Source organism: Rhinolophus sinicus, chromosome 5 (assembly GCF_057876585.1).
Source record: "Rhinolophus sinicus isolate RSI-liver-muscle chromosome 5, RSI-T2T, whole genome shotgun sequence".
In the NCBI taxonomy this organism is placed as follows: domain Eukaryota; kingdom Metazoa; phylum Chordata; class Mammalia; order Chiroptera; family Rhinolophidae; genus Rhinolophus; species Rhinolophus sinicus.
Window position 1 is genome coordinate 295,666 of NC_142505.1, and position 22,681 is coordinate 318,346.

Below are 22,681 nucleotides of genomic sequence, written 5' to 3' on the forward strand. Positions count from 1 at the left end.
GTATTTCAGCAAAGTACCTTTCGGGGGGATGAATTCTGGGGTTTGAGGTTCACATAGCAGGAACGTTCAAGGCTCAAACATACTACTACATATAAAACAGTCCCACGCAGACGCATCAACATCGGCTCTGGGTTTCTTCTCCACAGAGTCGTGTGCACGCGTGCGTGAGCGTGTGCGTGTGCGTGTGCGGCTCTCTGCCAGTCAGCTGAGGCGGCCAAGGGCACTGACAGTCTGCTCAGTGTGCTCGCCGGTCTCCCCCACGTGTTGAGGCCGACACACCCTGTGCCGCGGCCGTAGCCGTGACCCTGCCCCGGGCCTTCACCACGGCCCACGGGCTTCATTGACACACCCCTGCGACCTCAGTCTTGAATCAATGTGACTCTGCTTTTGGAAGCTACGTCTTCCAACATGGGCCCTGAGTGTGTGTGACGTGTGAGTGGGAGTGAATGTGGGATTTAGTACACAGTTTATTTAAAATTTCATCTCTAATTGTAAAGAAATAACTGCTCAGCGAGGAAAATAAAATTTCAGAGGTTATGTGAATATGTAGTATACAGACCTCCTGGGGGCCGAACCACAGGACCCAAGGGACAACATACAGGGACAGTATCACAGCAGCGTTTGCAGGTCCCCAAACGCAGGATGACTGAAGGCCGTACCGATACCTGTGTCAGAGTCCCCTGGGGCCACGTCCATGAGAAGCGGGCTGTGTTTATTAAGACCACTGAGTCACCCTGCATCTGTTGGTGGCATGTGCATGACACATGGTTAAAAGGCCGCAAGTCGGAAAACGACTGCAGTTGTATAAAGACCACGAGCCAGGAAAGACGAGAAAAACCAGCTATCCCACGCGTGTGCACGTGCGTCTAGCTCCGTGTGACAAGGAGAAGGCCGTGCCAGGCTGGACGCCGCTCACGCGAGACACGAGGGGCAGCCGGGAGGGCGGTCAGACACTCGTCCCTCCTGTTTTACAGTTTCTATCGCTTCAATGATTGTAGAAACTACATGTAAGTTTATAATCTGGGCAGTTGTATTTTCAATGAAAGGTGTTTTTAAAAACAGAGACAACGTTATGAGAATGAAGCTCTCAGAACCTCCCCCTTCCAGCCCCCAAGTTACGCCACTGCTGGCACCATGCTGTGCACCGGGTCCCATAACTGTCCAAAGCTCCACAGACTGCAGTAACGTCTTAAAACAAAATATAAATATTTTACGCAGAGATATGTGTATCTGTATATAAATAAAAACACACGCATAGCCGTGTGATACCTCTTTCCACTGGCTGGGCAGACGTGTGACAGAAGGAGATAGCGCCAGAGTAGATTCGGACCCCGTCGTCTGCATCTGCTGGCTGAGACCTCCCACAAGGCAACACCCTGAGTCCCCTGGAGTCCCTTGTGGAATGGGGACAGGACACCTGCTGCTGCAGGGCCGCGGGAAAGTCCCAGGAGCTAAGACACCGGGGCCGAGTTTCCCACTGGACGTCGGCAGGAGCCCGCCGGGGAGTAACCCCCGCTAAGCACGTGACAATAAGGCCAGGGAGAACTTCTTGCCGAGCTGTCTCCCACGAGCTTCTAAAACCCAGAGACGCATTAATTCATTCAATCTGCACAGCAAGTTTCCAAGGCAGGTGCTGCCACCCTCATTTTCAGACAAGAAGCTGAGTAGCTCGCTCAGGGCTGCACAGCTAACAGCCAGCTCTGGATTCACACCGTGGCTGATGTGGCCTCGTCCACGCGGCCACTCGGTCCTCCAACTGTCCCGGGACCGTGCAGCAACACGCCACCGCCCGAGCGACCCAGCCCCATGCAGCAGGCAGCCCTCTCGGCACCAGTGCCCAGACCTCCACGCGGGGACGTGTGTGCACTCACCGGGACACCCCGCACTGCCCACTGTGACGTCCACACGCTCTGCCCCAGCCCCGTGTGCCCAGCCCATCGCTCTGCAGACGACACTCATCAGCCAGGAGCTTCTCTTGCCCCGTGAGACCTCCAGCACCAGAGCAGAGTTTAACGGAAGGAGAGGAGAAGGTGCCACCAGTGAAAGGGACAGGGGCCTCAGGTGTGACCATTGCCCCGCACGGGTCAGCACCGGAGACAGTGACTCTCAACGCGACAGGATGAAGGGTCCGCGGAGACTGGACCATGGGAATCCATGACCAGTTGGTGGGACATGCAGACGACGCTGACATCACTAAAGTAACATATCCAATCTCCAGAAAGCAGGGACACGCAGCAAGGCGCCCACCCCCCCCCCCAGGGCTCCCTGCCCTGACCACAAGTGCCAAGTCTGTCCCAATAGGTCTCCGGCCCCGAGCTCAAGCTGTCCCGCAGGAGGGCTGTGGCCTAAACCGCCAACAGCCAGCGGCTCTCACATCCGGGGCCGCCAAGGCCAGGGCGTCCCTCTGTCTGCAGTGCTGAGGAGGGACAGACAGCAGGAAGGAAAGGGCAGGCTGTTCCTAACCCAAGGTTCTGCCTCACTGCCCTGCACACAGGGAACCCACCATCCCGTCTCAGTAGCGCCTGCCGTCACCGCCTTTGGAAGTCAGCTGCCCCTGGTGAAGTCAGAAGGAAAGGGGGAAGGAGGGAGACAGACGAGGCCAGTTCCAAGCAGGAGGCGGGAAGCAGGAAGCAGGACCCGCAGGCAGACCGCGTCCACCTCAGCCTTCACCTGGGCGGTCACCACAAGTTTTGCTCAGGTAAAGACAACGGCCACATTTCCAGAAGTGACCAACTCTGATGCCTTATTCATTCCCCCATTTAACGGTGCCCGTATGCATATAAGAACCTACATGGAAAATGACTTAGAAAAACATAGATTGTTACTAAGAAACAACCAAATTTTTGTGCTTGTTTTGTTAAACTTCCTTGAAACATTTATTTGGATTTCTCTAGAGTTATCCTGGTTTCGATTCCAGTGTTACCTATGGGGCATCACGAAACAGCTCTTAATGGCTGTTTCAAAAAAGGAAATACAAAACACGGCACCACATTCTCTTATTAATATTGTGCATTCTTGGTTGGGTATCAAGCTAAGCAAAATGCTGTGTTTAGTGCAAAGTCACGGCCGTGAGCTGACAGAAGCATCTGATGCACAGAGCTTACCACTGCCTCAGCTTCTGTAACAGATATTACTCACTATAAAAACGTCCATTTGGATGAACTCTGCCATCCATATCCCAAAAAGAGAAACTGCACTGGTTTTGATTTACCTCCTCTTTTTGAAATACTTAACAAAAAAAATTACTATTGTAAAATGAACTCTTTTTCCGTGAGCCCAGGCCGCCTCCACCTCGGAGCGATAACCTTTCAGCTTGCAGCTGGCTGGCGTGTGAACACACACGCAAACGCCCAACTCCAGACCATTTTAGTTTCCTTTCTTGGCTCAGGTGCTTAAGGGAAAGACGAAGAGAGCTGCTGCGTGCGAGTCTTAGCATTCCAAGCTCAGGAATCGCGTTTCACACCTTCTGTGAGCAAGTGTCGCTAGAAAACAATCAGGCAACGTCGCTAAGCAATGTCTCCCGGACATTTTCATTTACGTGAATTAGCGCTCACACTGATTTCAGCTTGGCAGTAATGCTATTTCAGCTTGTCCCGTTCTCACTAGTTCAGCACAGAACCCAGATCTCAAACATTTTGGCAGAAAGATAACAGTAAGAAGGTGAAATGCATCTGTTTGCTACAACAGGCTTCAAACACACCATCCTGCCCGTCAGATTGCTCTGGGTGTGTCTGGGGCGAGAGGCCCGAGGGCCTGTGTGAGGCTGCACTCACGCTCCCACCACAGGGGCCCACAAGGTTCCACCGGGTCAGCACCGCCCTGGGACTTGGCAAAGGATCTACTTCCGGGAAGACGTGTGACAATCCCACGGAAGACAACCGCTTACTCCAACAGAAGCGAGTGCAGACCTGTTACCGTGCGTGGCAGTCACTGACCTGACGTCACTAAAACTGGGTCCTGCAGCAAGGCCAGGCCCAAGCCACTGAAACGGAAGGGGACAGGGTGACCAGTGTCAAGTGCTTCCCAGGTCTGCCGGCACAGCCTCGGCTGCACAAGCAAAAGGCACACGTGCTGGAGGAAATCCCCACTGGCTGTCACGGGAGCCAGGCAACCAGAGAGCACCCCTCCAGCATCTCCCACTAAACAAGACCAGGGACAGTCTCTGCTTGAAATACAGAAAGACAGCAGGTCATAAACGCAGCAGACTCCTAAGTCTGGTGAATCAAAAACCCAAGTCCTGATTTTCTTATGATCCCATTAAATGTATCTGTTTTCTAAAAAAGCAAAGCAGGGCGCCCTCACGCCATGTTGGGGGGGACGGAGGCCATTGACTCCCCGCTCCCAACAGAGCAGGTCTAAGGCTGGATACTGCTCTGGGACACGCATCTATTTTAAGCCATTGCTATTCCTATGTGGACAGCTGGCAGACCCCACCTGTCTGCTGTCAAAGTGTCCAATGTCACCCAGACCTCGGGACACACTGTCACCTGCCTTTGTGCCCTAATGTCAGCCCCCCTGCAGTTTTACCCACAGAAGTTAGCCATGTGACCTGAAACTCTATTTCCAAGGCAGGCGACACACACTGAGCCATTCCCCACACGGGGCGCAATGCGGGGGCCTGGGAACCCAGCACACACAGCTCGGTCCACACGGCCCGCGTGCAGGACCTTCTCCTGAGCACGACCCTCCGTGCCCCCCCCAAGGACCTGCAAGCCTCACAGGACACCTCCTCCCAGCAGCTGCACAGAGGCTGGGAGCAGACGCCGGAGTCAATTCTAATGTCAGTGACTCCAGTTTGCAGGAGGCTGGGACACAGACGTGCCGTCGGCCGGTCTGCCGGACTCCAGAGGAGAATGTGAGAAAAGGCTCTGCTGTCAACACAGAGGCGCAGCTCTGCCTCTGAAGCAGAATGTTTTCACACTGCTGACCACTGTCCTTCAGTCAGCCACTAACTGGGTGGGGCACGAACAACGTTAAAAAATGGGACAGAAATAGAAACAGCAGAGAGCTCTGTACGCGGTGAGGACAAACATCTCGTGACCTTTTCCAATGTTCACGCACACGTCCCAGGACCCACTCACACCTGTGAGGGCAGCTCGGGCTTGCGCGTAAAACGTGGCCTCGACAGCTGTAGCAGCATTTTGGAAATGAACTTTATCTACGTGTAATGCACAGACAGGAAGTTACGCACAGACAGGAAGCGAGCAGACCTTATGCCTCGCTGCTGCTCTCAGCACACGCACACTTAACCATCACCCGGCCAGGACCAGCCCGGGCGACACTGCAAAGCTCCCAGTCCCACCAACTTCCAGTCCCACAGGGTGAGTTTGCTCTTAAACAAAGAGGAAGCAAGTCAGGATCTGAAATTGACCAACTACACGCTTTTATTGTATTCATTTTACTGCTGTCTTCTATTTACAGCACAAGAAAATGACTTTCACATACAACCACGACATACAGTTTCCTTCTAAAGGAAATGCAGGATAACACTGGCACGTTGCTTTAAGAACAATGCGAAGTTTTAGCAAAGCAGGTGGTGTATACGTGCAACTCAGCAGGAGGCAAAGGACCCAGTTTGGGAAACACTGGGCTGAGCTTGCCGACAGCCCCACTAGGACTTCCCAGGATGGGCCTCCCGCTCCTGTGACACGAGCTGCTGTCACTTCCTGTCCTGCCTGATCCCGAAACAGCCTAGGGTCCCGCTGAGAACAAGACGGTATCCTCATCCCCTCTGGCTGTTGTTTCCCGTGCACACGTAAGACGGAACAAGCTGATTCCCGAGGAAGGGAGCCTATGGACTGCTTCTCTACTCAAATCTCCACTTTACATCTGAAAAAACCACTCAGAACTGGGATTGATGGTAACAAAAGGCCACAAACAAACAGCCTCACATCCAATGTTCTAATTACGGCAACAACAACAATTCTATGGACTCAACTTTCAAAACCACCACAGAGAACGGAAAACAACCTTTCAGCAGAAATAGCAACGACAGTCCTCTTCTCTTTGAATCAGTGGGTTTCCCTGCAGGTCTGTTAAGTCTGGAAACTTCAGCAGATGAAACTGAGATTTATTTGCGTGATGTATCGAGCAACTTAAGCTGAAGTCCCGATGAATGGGCCTCACAGGGAGCCAGGTCGCTTGTCAAACAGAGATCTCCCTGCCCCCACTTTCCAGAATGCCACCTGACCCAAGGAGCCGCCTCTCCTTTCTGTCAAAGTAGAAACAAAGGTTACTAAACATGGACTTATACGCAAAACAGCTGAAAACTCCATCCAGTTTCTCCTGGGTCTCCAATGAGTGACACATGAAATAAAGGTGCCATCTCACAAGTGACTAGTGTGACATCAGCAAAGTGCTCGTGTGTCAGGCACAGATATCCATTCAGATTCCTGTACATGTCCAGACACAGTTAGGTACATTTGTACAAGTTCTTAACTAAACAATCGGAAAAAGTCGTATTTGTCAAAACACAGCTAATTCAAGGACCGTGGCTAATAAGAGGGGAAGTTTGGTGTAGACTGTGAATAAAACACAAACACCAAGGTTTCAACGTTTCTCTGAGATTGATTCTGCCAAACTCAGCGTTCGGTGTCCCAGCCGTGCCATCACGTTTGCCCGGCTGGTCCGTCCACCAGGATGGGTTCTCCAGGTACCAAGACGCTGACGGGGAAATGGCAACTTCACTCTGTCCCCATTATCACTGGTCCGTTGGGAGGAAAGGGAAAAGCAGTCCTTTCTTCCAGTTTTCAAACTTAACCTTTTAATCACTGATGAAAATGAAGACGTCAGCCCACTGACCATACGAAGAAGTTTCAAGCTCTCGATAACAATATGGTGAGATATTTCTTTCTTGCTCGGTCCCTTTTCTCCAGTGATTCTACCCCACGTCCCCAACATGTGTAACCCAAGGTTCTTATAAGCACCCTGTTTCGGATGTTTCGAAATGACAGAAACCGAACAACAGTGCTGCCACGGGATCACACATCATCCTACTTGCCTGGAGTTCTTCCCATGTCATTTGAGCTCGAGTTTAGAACCAGCAATGAAAATACTTTGTGTTTGACTCCACTGATATGTGGGATATAAAACCAAAAACAACAAAGGAACAAGACAAACAAAGAAAGAAAAACTCATAGACACAGACAATAGTTCAGTGGTTACCAGAGGGTAAGGGGGCGGGTGGTGGATGAGGGTGAGGGGATCAAATACATGGCGATGGAAGGAGAACTGACTCTGGGTGGTGAACACACAATGTGAGATAATGTATTACAGAATTGTACACCTGAAATCTATGTAACTTGACTATTGTCACCCTAATAAATTTTAAAAAAAGAAGAAAGGAAATACTTTGTGTTCACACGCACCTTTCCAGCCCCCTCCAGCTCCAGCCTGTGGCCGCTGCGCACCTTCCCAGGGAGCAAACTGACAATCGGGCTGTGTCAACACAACGCTTACTGTCAGTAAGGGTTTCTGTTTCCACCTTCATAATTACTGTGTTTCCGATTTTTCTACACTGAGGTACTCCATTACTCTCAACAGGTAAAGGGGTTACCCGAAAAATAAACTAAACGGAACTTGCAACCTCAAGGGAAGACTTTGTTAAAGAAATATGAACTCTGCACAATTTTATGATATCCCAATATTCCTCTGAGTCAACATAAGAGCGGAGAATGTGATCTCTTCTGGCACTTTGAAGGTGGCTGACAAGGAACACGCCATCGTTTCACCTATTCGTGGAACGCGAAGCCAGCACGTATGCAAAGAATTACCATGTCGGTCACATGAAGACCTATTAGGGCTTCTCACTCCTGCTGATCACTCGTTGTGACTTCTGTGACCCCGTTGTCCTAAGGATGCTGAGGAGGACACACGACAGTCGGGAACAAACACTGAACATGCAGAACTAGCTGTGACTCCATGAGACGTGGGGTCGATGGGCACGACGGGCTGCCCGTCCCCACCCGGGGCAGACGGGACACGAGGTGCCAATGGGGCGTGGGCTCCCGGGTCAGCAGGCCCCAGCTGTGGCTGCATGTGCTGGGAGGCATGTGATCCCAGGGGGCTCAGGACTCCCGGCCACGGGAGCACCCAGGCAGGAGCCCCACTGTCCACGGCAGCTGTCACTTGGCAGTCAGGTGGAAAGGGGGGCGGTGACAACACTATCCTGAGGCGCTCGCCCTGCAGCAGCACGAGGCTTTCGCAGAAGACACGTCTCTGCCCAAGTGGCCGCCCCACCCCTTGCCAGGGATGCAGGGTCACTATGACCATGACTGGGGTGGGGACCAGGGAGGCCACACACAGGCACACGTGCACACGTGCACACACACGTACACATGTACACTCACACACACACACATGTACACACACGTACACGTGCACTCACACACGTACACGTGCACACACACGTACACACGTACACTCACACACATACACATGCACACAACACGTACACATGTACACACACACGTACACATGTACACAACACGTACACATGTACACACACACGTACACATGTACACAACACGTACACATGTACACTCACACACACTAAGAAGAATCCAATCCAGGCCTGTTAATAAACTCAGGCACAGACAGGGAAGTGGAGGGCACGTTTTCCAGCCATGGGAACGACGGCCTCACGTCAGAAGGGGTCAGAATGTAACTGGGAAGGGCAGTGTGTCACTGCCATTACACAGACGTCCTTTCTCTCCTGGATCAGCCTTCTTTCCACCTCAGCACTGGACGTGATTAATGCGTTACACACTGTCCAAACTGGGAATGTGACTTACCAGAAACCGTACTGAACGTTTCAAACACACGTCACCCTTTGCCAAGAGAAAATCCTGCCCAGCTGTGGATTCATTTGCAAAACATAAGAGCAATGAAATCCATTACTTAGAGAAACTGGCTGTTCCAACCAAACCCTTGGCAACGGAAGCTGTACTTATCTTTTTGAATAACAGTCTCAGAAAATGTATTCTCTCTCAGAAGAAAAGGACAGCGAGTCAGCATGTGTGCTGCTGGGAAAGCGCTGGCCGCACACCTTCCCACCGGGACCTGCTCCCGCCCACAAGGTACAAACACGGACCCTGAAGCACTCGGCAAAAAGGGCTCCAAGCTTAAAAACGCTCAAAAAGTCCAAGGGTGTAAACATTAACAATGACCCTAAAACCACACCAGGCCCCTCCCAGCAGCTCAGCGACCACAGCTGGTGTCCTGCGAGCCTTAACTGTCATTTCCCTGAGAATCAGGTCACCCTAAGTGTGGTCATTTGCACACGTGCACGCGTCCCAAGGAGATGGAGAAGCGAGACCCTGGCTGTCCCCACGGGAACGTCACCTTCTGCTCAGAACTCCCCATGTCCAAGCTTTTGAAATGGGCCAGGAAAGTGCTCAAGAAATACAGATACTGTGCAAATGTGTCTGGAAACATACCCAGTGGGGTCGGGGCCGTTTCTACGGTTTCCTAGTTAATTTGCTTTCTATGGCCATGGCCCCACGAGTCAACACCTTGGGTTCAAACATTGAATTTATTTCTCATATGCGATCCAACCCGTTTAGCCGTACATTTACCCATTAGAAGACCAACCAGAATGGTCAAAAACACCAGCAAAAACTACTCATTTGAATCTAACTCAATGAGAGCCCACACAAGCCAGCAACACCAGGATGACGCCGCCACCGCGGTGCGGGTGGGGGCAGGGGCTCCATGGCCCTGTGAGCCCACACACCTGCCAGAGGTGAAGTCGGAAGTGAGCATGAGGACCTGAGAACACAGAGGGCAAGCTGGTATGAGCCGACGTCCCCAAGGTCAACCTTTGCCTGAGCTTCCGGACAACTAGCCTGCACGCTGACCACAGACTGGGGCGGGAGCCCTGGGTGCTACAGCCTGAGGACCTCAGAGTGGCTCTGAAGCTGGCACGACCGGGCCCTGGGGACCGACGTGCATCACAGGTTCTAGCTTGCACGCAGCATGCACACCGGTGCTTTTCCCACAGAGTTATGACCCACGGCACCAGGGACACATGCCCGGCACGCGACGAGGGACAGAATGCAGCCACGCCACTCCTGGCCGTGACATAATGCACACACGCAGCTGCACGCCAGCCGGCATCCCCTGGTCCTACACGCAGCAATCCTGCAAAGAACTGTGAGGCCACATGACGCTGGGCGGTGGAAGCCCCCGGCCAGCGCTCACCTACCTCCACGATCCTGTCATGGACCTGCAGGCCCCCGTCCTTGGCTGCCGGCCCACTGTCCACGATTTTGGACACGAAGATCCCTTCGCTGGACGATCCATCTTGGCTGTCCTTTGAATAAAAAACACACGCCTGAGTGGGAGGCACTGAGCTGGTCATAAAAACCAAACCCACTCTCTTAAAACAGTCCCGGTGGCCATGCAGCAGGGCCGTCTCTTCCCCAACTCCCACAAGCTAAGATGGACTCTTGCTCGTGACAAAGGCGTTCACACCACACTGAAAGCCTGGCGTCCCAGCAGCAGCGTCTGTCTGTATCCGGCACCTCCCTGGCCCACAGCTGCCCCTTCCAGCACACAGACAGGCCGTGCCCTCTGCCCCGTGCACCCTGCCGCTCTCCTGAGCTCTGACAACCGTGAAGGTGTCTCACTGCCAGCCCACAGCCCACAGCCCACCCGACCCCCTCAGCGCCCACAGGACCAGCGGGACACGCTCAGCATGGTCCCTGGTGTTGCTATGGTGACGGAGCTCTGCCAGTGCCTTCCTGCCTGCGTCCTGGAACACCTCTGTGAGACCTGATGGAGGGCACGCCCCCAGCCACGGACGGGGCTCAGGGACACACCCGCTTGACCGATGTCCCTGGTCAGCCCATGAGGCTTGCCCTGACGGCTCCTGGACTCAGCACTTCCCCACAGCCTCACCGGCTGGCTGGCAGCGTTCATAACATGTAACAGCTTTTCAACATCTAATCATCTGGTGGTGAAAACAGGTATTTTACTCTTGTTCTGATTTGCACCACAAAAGCCTACTGCCACCCTAAACCTGTACTTTCTATCTCCCATCTCCTCAAACCCCATTACGTCGTTCCAAGTCTGAACCGAAACATTGTGGGAAAGAAGGCAGCTCACGCTCACGCCTGCCCTCCTGCAAAACCTGGGCTCCCACAAGCTGATAAAAAGTCCAGCTCACTCCTGAACTTCCTTCCAATGGACTGGGACGAACTGTCTCCAAGCGTGTGCACACATTCTAGCGACTGGCAGACAGATTTGTAAATTAAAAGGCACAGCACGTGTTTTTCCTAAACAAAACCACTTGAAGAGTAAGTTCAGGACGTTCCACCAAAAGCCTAGACTCTACCCTCACGGGAAGCTCCCGACACTGAGCCACGAGGCCCATTTCAGTCAGAATCACTCTGACTGCAAACACAAAATTCCATTGTAAAACACTATGAAAAGACGACACGCTCCTCCTTAACCAGCAATACAACGCCACACTGCACAGAGGGACGGGCGACTCTGGATGTGGCCCTAGTCCCTCAAGTGCCACAGCAGTAACTGCGGGCGGGAAACGCACATGTCCTCCGCCCCGCCCCCCACAAGGACACAGCCACAGATAGGATTCGAGAGAAACGGAATTGACCTGAAATGAGCATTAAGTGCCTTTCCTCCCAGGACAAGGCCAACTGGGCTCCATCAGCATCCTTCCGAGAAGGCTCAGGGCGGCCGTGCCAGCTGCATTCCTCAGCTGTCCCCAGAGGCCCCGCTCACGCCCTGTCCCTGCCGGAATGTGTGTGCCCCCCCACACACGGCCACCTACCCTGCACTCGCCTGTGCGTTTGCGTGGCCCCACGCACACCTCTAGTGTCCCCAGAACTGCGTGGCAGCCGCTTCTTGCACACGTACTAGGTACCTGGTCTGCAGTGAGGTGTACGGCTACCGTCAGGTTCTCGTAATATGCACAGGCAGTAAGTATGAGCACAAGCACACCCATTTCATCACCGAAAAGCCTGAAGCAGAGAGGGCACGCTCGCCCAGGAGCACGGCCACACAGCTGGGATGCAGCACAGGCCCGTTTAAAGTGAGGGACAGCCGGTCTCTTACACATGCTTGAATTCAAGGTTGTCTCCCCCTGAGAAAAATCTCAACACTACACACACACGCAGGAGACTAACATTCCAGGCTCTGGAATATTCCACTGGAGAACCTGGAAGAGACTCAGGGGCCCCGGAAGGATTTATGGACCAGCCTGGATTCGAGAGGTGATGTCAACATATCACCAGGCGAGGAGGCCTGTGTTTGGTTTGACTTAACTGCTCTGCATTTCTTGGCGGGAAAGAGGGCGCGGGGGTGGGGGCCTGGCTGCGGTCCCTTCTGCAGAACACTGCACCCGACTGCAGTCCTTTTTCTGAAGGAGCATCGGGAAGTCCCAGCAGAAATCAGAGAAGAACAGGAAACACAAACACCACAATTTAGGTTAAATCAAGGCCACGCAGGGGTGAGAACAGAAGGCAAGACACACAGAAGGTCAAAACCCAAGAACCCGAATCCAGCTCAGCCTCGATGGATTTTTCTCGTAAAAGGCAGCTCTTCACTGTCCATTGGCTCCTCTCCTAACACATTCTGAGTCACAGCTATTTTCCAGGTGAGCTAACGTAGGTTGGGATTGGTTTGTTCTGCTGGCTTGAGCAAAGGGGGACTATCCTCACCCCGGGGGCCCTGACAGTGCCGTGCCCGGGCCAACGCAGAGGTGACAGGTGTGACCACCGACTGGCTGCTGCTTCACAGGGTTCTGCGAACTTGCGAGCAGATGGTGTGGCTTTGCTCAGCGTGTCCCGTCCACACTGCATCACGTGAGGAAAGCGGCAGTGGTACAACCCAGCCAGCGTCCTACTCAGGAGGCCCTAGTCCCCCCAGTGACTAACAACGCACATACGTGGCTACTCACGTCCACTTACTACATGTTCTCAGCAGACTGCCAGGCCTCCAGGCAACTGTGCAGAGTTCCTTCTGCCGTTTCTGCTGATTGGGACAAGTTTAAAACCACGAAGGCAACACGTGCATACGGGATGAAACTTTCTTCCAAGGGACACGCACGGCATTCCCTCAAAAAGTCCACACAAACTGAGAACTTATGAACACCACAAAATCCAGTCTGGATTGTACATAAACCGTTTTTTAAAGGAAAAAGAAAACACAGAACGTGCTCTTGGACAAACACAACAAGGGACCAAAGTGCCATATTCCAGCGAGGCCGATGTCCTTTCACCCATAGGAGGTGCGGAAGCTGCACCCACGTTCCCTGGCTGTCCCAGGTCTCCCGCCCAGCCCTGGGGGGCACGGCACCCCACTTCATGTGAAGCGTTTCCAGGTGTGGGTTCCCTTGCCACACAGGACACCTTGTGTCACTGTGCTTCACCTTATGGCTCTTTGCAAACACTGCAGCTCTCCCCGTGGAAGGGTCGCGGCGACCCTGCAACAGCAAGTCTGTCGGCACCCTGTTCCCGCAGCATCTGCTCAGTCTGTGTCTCTGCATCAATGGTGGTAATTCTCACAATATTCCAAACTGTTTCATTATTACTGTATTTGTTATGGTGATCTAGGATCAGTGGCCTCTGATGTCACTGTTACCATTGTTTTGGGGATAACACGATTGTGCCCATGTAAGACATAGGTGCTGACGGCTCCACGATGAACAGCCCTATATGGGAAGAAGGTGCCACCTGGGACCTTCATAGCTGCAGACGAGAGTCAGTGCCTGGCTTCAGAGCTTCAGGGGACAGGCTGGCTCTCCAGTAAGGGGCTCATGCAGCTGGTGACTTTCAGTGGAGGCCAAGGCTGTTACCGTTCTGAAAACCCCAGGGCCCTTGGGAATCATGGTAAATCTCCTCTGCCTGGGCTCTGTGAATGGAGCCACCACCCCTGGATGACAGCGCCTCTGCTTACGCGCATCTGCTTACAACGTGGTTCACTGAGCATTTCAAGCCACTGTTGAGACCTACTGCTCAGGAAAAAAGGTTCCTTTAAACATGACCTCTCACTGACGATGCACCTGGTCAGCCCAGCGCTCTGATGGGGACGGATGGCGATATTAATGTAGTTCTCACGCCTGCTAAGCACATCCATTGTGCAGCCCGTGGACCAAGGAGTCATTTCAACTTTTGGTCCTCGTATTTAAGAAATACATTTCATAACGCTGTCGCTGCCGTAGACAGTGATTCTTCTGGTGGAAGCGGGGAAAGTGAATTGAGAACCTTCTAGAAAGGATTCACCATTCTAGATGCCATTGTACATTTGTGATTCATGGGAATAGGTCAGAATATCAATATTACAGGAGTTTGGAACAAATGTCAACCCTCACGGGTGACTTTGAGGGACACGACTTCAGTGGTGGAAGTCGCTGCAGACGTGGTGGAAACAGCAGGAGAACTAGAACTGGAAGGGCAGCCTGAAGGGGACTGAACTGCTGCCGTCTTGTGACAAATCTTTAACAGATGAGGATTTGCTTGTGGATGAGCAAAGAGAGTGGTTTCTTGAGATGGAACCTACTCCTGGTGAAGATGCTGTGAAGACCTGAAATGACAACCTAGGACTTAGAACATCACATCAGTTTAGTTGATAACAAGCAGTGTCAGGACTTGAGAGGTCGGACTCCAACTCTGACAGCTCCACTGTGGGTAAGATGCTGTCAAGCAGCACCGCACGCTGCAGAGAAATCATTTATGAAAGGAAGAGCCCGTCGATGTGCAAAGCCTCGTTGTTGCCTCGACAGACCACAGTTTAGTGTGAACGTCACTTTTACACCCACTGGGAACCGAAAGTTCACGTAACTCGTGTCACTGTGGCATCGCGTCACTGCGGTGGCCTGGCCAAGCCCGCCCTTGGGTGGGGCAGAGAGCAGGTCTTCCTAGGTCGGGCTCTGGGCCATGGAAGCTCCTGAACTGTCTGGCGGGAAGTGTGTCTGAGCTGAGAAGGTGTTTCCTAACACTGCACAGTGGGTAAGGACCGGGGGAGGGGTGGGGATATAACCACGAAGGAAAACCAAGCACAGCCAATGCTGTTATTCGCACTGAAAGACAAAACACATTCTGGAAGGTAAGTCGGAGAACCCGTCAGTCCCAGTCCTGTTGTCCCCTGGGGCCCACTGCTCAGACACTCCCCACTGAGAGCTGGGGAGCGCTGAACCCCGCACACGGCATGCCACCTGGGCCCTAGTCAACTGGTAAAAGTAAAAATGAGCCAAGCGGACAGAATCCTACAGTTTCTTACGAATTTCCCCAAGACCAGGGGGCGGGGAGGCGTGTGCACACCCGGGGCTCAGCACAGTGCGGGTGGTGCCCTAACTACCTTCATTCTCATCTGCAATCTCATCCTCTCAACTGCTCTGTGTGCATGTTTTATAAGGCAGAGAATGTGTTCGTTCAGCGTTTTAACGACTACATATCACCTATAACTAAGCTGTCATTTCTTATAAACCATGTGTGTTTGATTTTGCAACTGTGGCCAAAAGCAAAGGCAGCTTAGGCTTCTCCTGGGTCCCTCCCCGTCTCCGTCCCAGGCCTCCTGCCGGCCCTTCCTGCCCACCCTCGGCGCCTGGCAGTTGCCTCAGTGCCATTTCTGTCCCTGTTCCAGGCCTGGCATGGCCTCCCTGGGCCGCTGCACTTCCTTTCAGCTCAGTGGTGTCCAAAGGTGAGTACATGCAACGCAATGCATTGAAATGATGAAAGAACAAATTAGGCATCTGATCCAAACTCCTGTTTTAATTTCATGTGAAATGCTCCCTTTTGCGTGTAACTTTTATAAGTCAGGTAACATCAGCTCAGTAGTGAATATATAAAACTGATAGCTAACTACACCCACTCAATTTTCTTACAGTTAAGATGCTCCACTAAGTATACGTACTGCACACAGGCTTCTGGTCGACCAGACTGTTGTGCATCCTGCAGAACTCTGGCCCCGAGCCAGGAGGTGTCTTCCCACAGGGTTCACTGGCCCCCAAAGGCATCTGTAGCTGGACCCAGGCACAGGGAACATTTATGCCGCCCACCCCGACCTCCTCAGGGGCCCCCTGCAGGGGCAGGGCCCACTTAGCAGCCTGTGCACAGCTGACAGCTCCCGGCTGCAGGCTGTGCCGCTGGCCTCCTCTGCTGACCAGCCTGCCTGACGGTGCCTGCTCCCCGGGGCCCAGCACGGGCACCCCCTCCTGTCCTTCATCAGACCTCGCCCAAACTGTAACTGTTGCATTTTCTTGTTTCTTGACTGATGTCCAGCTGGACAACTCGGTGTCCCCGGGACCGTGGCCTCTGTCCAGTACTTAGCAGTTGAATGACTGACTTAGTTCTCCTTTGCCTATTTCCTTTTAAGCCAATAAATGAGAAAAGTCAAGAAAAGACAGGAGCAAGAGATGACACACACTCAGGTGATCCCGCCTGAAAGCTGGCCTGACACCGACCTTTGCCCCCTCCTCAAGCCCGTCACAGACCTGTCGCGGCGGTTAGGCTGACAGACCCCACCTGGGCCTCTGGTCTATGGAGGGGGGGCTGAGATGACCGCGTGAATCCTGAGCGTGGTGGGAGGCGGGAGAGCAAAGGGCGCGGACCCACAACTGAGGGTGCGTGGTCCCTGTCCCCGAGGGGACAGCAGGCTGCCACTCAGGTCCGCCTGCACGCACCGTGCCCCACGTCCCACAGCTCAGCTGCCACCCAGCAGACAGGACCCCAAAGCAGGACAGCCACTGTGTTGCTGCATCAGGAGACAGCAACTACACAGGTCCCTGCGTGGGGGCGCACGCGGAGCACAGGGAGAGCAAGGCCTCGGCCTCGGCGCTCGCAGCCCCGCCCCTGCCAGCCGCTCAGAGGAAACCCACCCGGCGAGTGACATACCACGCACGGCCGGCCACCGATAATATTGAAGCCCAGGGCGCCGGAGTCGCGGTGCAGGACGAGGGTCAGGCTTTTGGTTTCTTCGCCCTGGAGGAACAGACGAGGTCAGAATTTATTCACACACAGAAAACAGACGGCAGGGATTGTCCTTCTATCTAAGGGGCTCATGGGTTCCCCCGTGGCCATCGCACATTCCGGGGCTCGTGGGGACTCCGGGGCAGGGCTGACACTGCCCTGTGTCTGTGTTAGAAACACGTCCAGACGCCTTCCAGGCCTGGAGGGACCATGGACGACGGCTGGAGGTGTCCAGACCATCCCGTGCGCGCCCGCCACCACTGACTCTTGGTCTGTGCCGCCTGCCCTTGGGCGCGCCCGGTGTGCACGGCTGTCTGCACAGCTGCTCCGTGTGCCTCCCTGAACAGCAGCGTCCCCGTTACGTCACCCGCTGTTCAAGCAGCGATGCTCGGGGAAGTCCCAGCACACCCACTGCACGTCAGCATCACCCGTGCACGGGAGGCGGGGCAGTGCCTGGGATGTCAGGTGCACAGAGCGGACAGACATTCTGCATCTTAGAGAAGGGGGTGGCATTTTCACAGGGTGATGCTGCCATGGCCCCAGGAGACGCAGAGCTGTTTGAGGTGGGCGGCTCAACGTCAGCTGCTTTGTGTCACACAAGCAGAGTGGCCGGGCAGGTCCCACAGCACAAGGGTCAACTGTCCAAAGGGTGGAGGCGCCCGTGCTGCCGAGTGAGCCTCCTGGTCCAGACCCATGAGTCAGAGTGGATTCACCGCTGTGCAAACTGCCACCGACGGGCCCGACTGAAACACAGAGCTTGGAACCATCTCCAGTTCCGATGGCACAATGTCACTGGTCTGACTGTTCGTAGTTGCTGCACTCACGTTTTCTGTTTAAACACAGTATTATTCAAATGCAGCTTTTTAAAAACTATGAAATATTTTATTATAAGCATCCTTAAAAACACAACAAAATGCTCGTTTCTGCAGGGTCACTTCCTCCATACCTAACAGAGCATTTTGATGGAAAAGAGAAGTCATGAGCCTCTGGCCGTCCCCGGGACAGCAAAGTCGGTTCCCCACCACACAGCAGCACCGCCCAAAGCGCCTGTGACAGGCGGTCCTTATAGTCCACCCGAGCTGCTACAAGTTACCAGGTGGGCAGCACCACCTTGGAACAGAATAAACAGTGTGGACCTACCGTTTTCTAATGTAAACATGAGGACTTGCAAACTGAAAACAGTTTATCTCTGTGCCTCAGAGTCCACTTTGAGCTATGCTGTCTTGGGTGACAACACTGGAAATACTTGAAGAGTCATCGTACATATTACGTCTCTGGCTTTCGTGACTAAAGAGTGCCAGAAGCTGCACAGTTACACAGCCACACAGTGACCGAGGAGACAGCTCCAGTCTGGCAAAGTCAAATGACGCACAAAGGAGAACACGCAATTGCATGGTTCAAAAGATCAGTTTAGAATCCACTTGATAACCACTTATTCTTTGAAAAAATGAAAGAAAATAAAGGAACCTATCACATTGCTTGAACAATGACAGCAGCTGACACTGGCTGCTGACCAGATGCCAGGAAGTACCGTGTCCCCGAAAATGAGACCTGGCCGGACCATCAGCTCTAATGTGTTTTTTGGAGCAAAAATTAATATAAGACCCGGTCTTATTTTACTATAACATAAGACCGAGTATAATGTAATATAATATAATACCCAGTCTTATCTTATTTTTTGCTCCAAAAAACGCATTAGAGCTGATTGTCTGGCTAGGTCTTGTTTTCAGGGAAACACGGTACATTGTGTATTTCAGGGCTTTACTATACTTAAAAATGCAACTAATCTTATCACTTGGCATGACTGCCATCCTCACAATACAGGCAGGGAGGCTGAGGGCCAGTGGCTGAAGACACTGCTCATCTGCATGGCCAGCAAGAGGTCGGGTGGGGCCTGGACGCTGCTCCTTAAGTGCCTGTGTGTACGGCTCCCATTCAGTGGGAAACATGGGAAAGAGTGCGACACAGGGAAAGAATGCCGCATGGGGCAAGGATGCCGCGTCCCCAGCCCTCCCGAGATGGGCCAATTGGTGCAGTTCCAAAAAGTTCCAGAAAGGAACTCATCGTAGGAGGTCTCACCAAGAAACCACGTCAGAACCAAACTCCAGACTGGTCACTGAACTATTTCGCCCCCAAACACCCAACCCGAGATCCCAGAGACACCTCACTCTGGCCTTAGCCTCGAAGAGCTCACCTCTCTCGGGGGACAAGTGACACAAGCCTGAACACACTCTGCTCAGCCCAACAGCAGTCTGTGAAGGAGCCTGCGGAACAACCGAGCTGCCGGCTGCGCTTCCTTCCAGATGCAGCCCCTGGGAAGCAGGGCTGTTCTCGTTTCCTGCAACTCCTGGAGTTCGTCTGCCGTGCAGGGGTGTTGGCTGGTGGCCGTAGGTGGCACTGCCTGTTTCACGACTCACTCCCAGCGGAGAGCCATCGCGTGACACTGGGAGCAGAGAAAACGTGGAGGAAGGGCCCTGTCAGGCCGGGCTCCTTCTCTCGTCCATCTAACTAGAACGTCATTTTCTTTGCTCTGACACCCGGGGCTGGACTCAGTTCCTCCCTGGCACTCCCTCCCCTGAAACAACCGTAACTGCTTGCGTTAGTTTCTAACTCTCTGGAAGAATTGTTCGAGTTTCAACACCACACTCCACACAATGTTTAACGTGTTAACATTAATTCCTGCTAATGGTTTAACCTGCTCCTGGGCTCCAAACGCTTCAGGACACAGGCTGTTTCAAGGATTCCCACTCAGTTACATCCACCAACGGAAGAGACACACACGCGGGATTCGGCAAACACTGCCACTGGGCTGCTTCTGGGCTGCCCAGACAGGATGGTATCACTGGCGTTTTCAGCTAAGGGGAAACTGAACCAATGCTGGTCGGTTTTGGTAGTTTCTCTAACCACTGCTTTGAAATTCTCTCAATGGGCTGACATAGCCCTAGACACCCACTTCTTTATTCCCAGTGAAAAGAGGGGAAGCAAAAATCAAATGTCCTTTGATTGTCAAACACACCTCATAGTGGCTGTTTTATCTTCTTAAGTGCCCAAGAATGCAAACCGTCTTCTATGGGCAAAGTCCCTTTTCTCTACTCTGTCACTGTTCTCTTCCAAACAGCCCAGCCTGGGAAGCTTGGACGTGTGCCAGCGCCAGCCCCTAATCGGCGGGGCAGTCCCCAGAGTCCGTCCACGCCACCGTCAGTGTGGATTCTTTCTAAAATCTCCTTTCCGCCGGATGACGGGTGTCCCGATGACTGCTGCTCTGTGACTCACAGCCCAGAAATGGCCAGACGGAAAGCTGCCCGGCGGGTTTTGGGACTGTAATCAACTGACCGCTAGTCTGTGCATCAGGGAGACAGGACACCTCTGAGCCCCAGATTATGCAAAGCTCCCAGGGACACACACAGCTGGGAAACAGCTCTGTCTGCTGACGAGAAAGCACAAAAATGTGCAGGGCTGGAGCTGGGGGCCAGAAGCAAAGCTGCTGCCAGACATTCAGTGCGAAAGAATGGGGACGTGTCCCTCCCAGCACTCAGATGTGTTGTCCTCTCTGTCCTCCAAGCTGTTTCTAATGGTAATGGGTCTTGGCCCAGCCCCTCCCTGTCACTCAACCTCGAGGTCTAAAGACAGAATTCTTGGAGGAAGAACAGAAGAGGAAACTGCCCAGGCCTCAGACAAGACAGCCAAGGGACGATGCCTGAAAATGAACTAAGTCAGCAGAAGTATCAGTGCCACATGTCTGTCACCAAGATAGGTGGGGCGAGGAGGCGGGACAAAGGTCATGAAACAGAGAAATAACTTTTCCGGAGACAAAATGCTCATCCACAAGCCAAACAGGTTTTTGAAATATAATGTGAGAGAAGTAAAGACTTTCAGTTCTTCTGCTGACCAAAAAAATTATACATTCATAAAACAGTCTGCTGCTCTATTTAAACAACCGGGGAAATCCCTAACATCTACCCTCTATTCCCAGGAGTTTGAGTTCAAGCTCGTATCTCTGATTTTGTGCTGAACTCATGTGCGTGTCTGGTGGACCCACACGAATGCGTCACTGAAGAACAAGCAGCAAGAAGCCTTGTTTCCACATTCCCACTCGGTGGGCAAGGTGGTTTCAGTTTCTGAAACCGAAGCCTCCAATTAGCCATCCTGACGCATTTTCTTCCCCAAATCAGAAGGAAAGCCAGGGCCACCCCGCTGTGCAGCCTAAGGCCTCCTTACAGGAAGTTGGGGGCTCTTCCTGGCTTGTTAATCCCAGAGGCACAAGTATAAATACACACAGTACCTTCCATCAGCCAGCAGCCTCCCCGGCTCCGTGTCTCAGCCCAGGGCGGCGAGGCTGGCCTGCTCTCCTCACAGTCAAAGAACAGAAACGCAGCACGTGCCAGCGAGGGGCAGCCCGAGGCTCAGATGACCCGAGCCTCAGTGTGACTGAGCCTTTGAGCAAAGATCCCATCCCTTCTGCTCCGGGACAACCACTTCAACGCCTCAGGTGTCTTCAGCTGTTTATGAGGAGATCTAAAAAGCTCCAGGTAGCAGGTACTCAACCAGTTTCAGTCAATGCCAGGCGAGGCTTCCTGAGCACTTTCGTACACACCTCATTCCCCCCCGCCAACCCCACCAGCAGGCACATCCTCAGCCCAGATTCGAGATGAGGCAGTTAAGGCCCAGGGCCCTCAGCAGCGAGGCAGAGGAGCACGTGGTCCCCGTGTCACCAACTGCAGGGGCTGGGCCCTCAGCACACGCCAGCCCCTTCAGGTGCCCTGCAGCCGTCCCTGACCCACAGCCTGAAGGGACCACCTCTCCTGGTCCATTCACAGCACACACAGGGCACCTGAAAACAGCTTCTAGCAAAATGCCAGGGACCACCTCGGGGTCCAGAACTCATTTCTGCACAACCACAACCCACAGAGACAAAGGTCAGCCAGCCCTGCCGCAGGCCACTCACACATAGGCCACGCGGTGTCCCTAAGGGTCCCTGTAAATATGCGAATGGCATGGGTAAGAGAGACGGACGCGCGGGTCCACCTGTCAGTTATTTTCTTTATAGGGTAATCATTATGTTACACCCCCTTCCCTTTCTATTGGAACAGGCTTATTAGAACACTAGTCGGGGGACGCGGGCTAACTCACCGCGGAAAAGCTTGGGTGAGCGAAAAACAGTAAGACTGTGGTTTTCAAAGACTCGGAGGCTGTCTGAGCCCACGGGTGAAGCCACTGCAGGGTGCCAGCGTGCCCCAAGGTGCCCATCACAGCCTTGCACGCAGCGCCTGGGAACGTGAGGGGATAAACCCCAAGCACACATGGGCCGGACTTGACGTTCTTCCTCCCACCAACCCCTCTTTAAGTTGCTACCGTGTTTCCCAAAAATAAGACCTAGCCGGACCATCAGCTCCGATGCGTCTTTTGGAGCAAAAATTAATATAAGACCCGGTCTAATATAACATAATAGAATACAATATAATATAATATAACACAATATAATATAATTATACTGGGTCTTATATTATATTAAAATAAGACCAGGTCTTGTATTAATTTTTGCTCCAAAAGACGCGTTGGAGCTGATGGTCCGGCTAGGTCTTATTTCCGGGGAAACACATTAGAATAAAAATTAAAGAGACAAGCCGCTACTCCACCGGGACCCCAGCTCTCCATTTCATTTCCATTTACTTCGTCTAACTCTCCTTTGCTACCAGGACCTGTCTTGTTTGGCATGCCATGTACTGTGTACCAGACCCAGGAAAGTGGGC

General features: G+C 53.0%; 1 protein-coding gene across 3 annotated transcripts in view; it reads right to left on the bottom strand.

Moving 5' to 3' along the window:
- PDZRN3 (PDZ domain containing ring finger 3) overlaps positions 1-22,681 on the bottom strand; it is a 147,590-nt gene that overhangs the window by 119,540 nt on the left and 5,369 nt on the right. The window contains exons 2-3 of one of the 3 annotated variants that reach the window (XM_088798081.1): positions 16,857-16,943; positions 10,205-10,312 (exon numbers count right to left, since the gene is read on the bottom strand). In XM_088798081.1, coding sequence (XP_088654207.1) covers positions 10,205-10,312; positions 16,857-16,943 — 195 coding nt within the window. The remainder of the gene's footprint in view (positions 1-10,204; positions 10,313-16,856; positions 16,944-22,681) is intronic. The other 2 variants (XM_088798082.1, XM_088798083.1) reach the window with 2 other exon arrangements.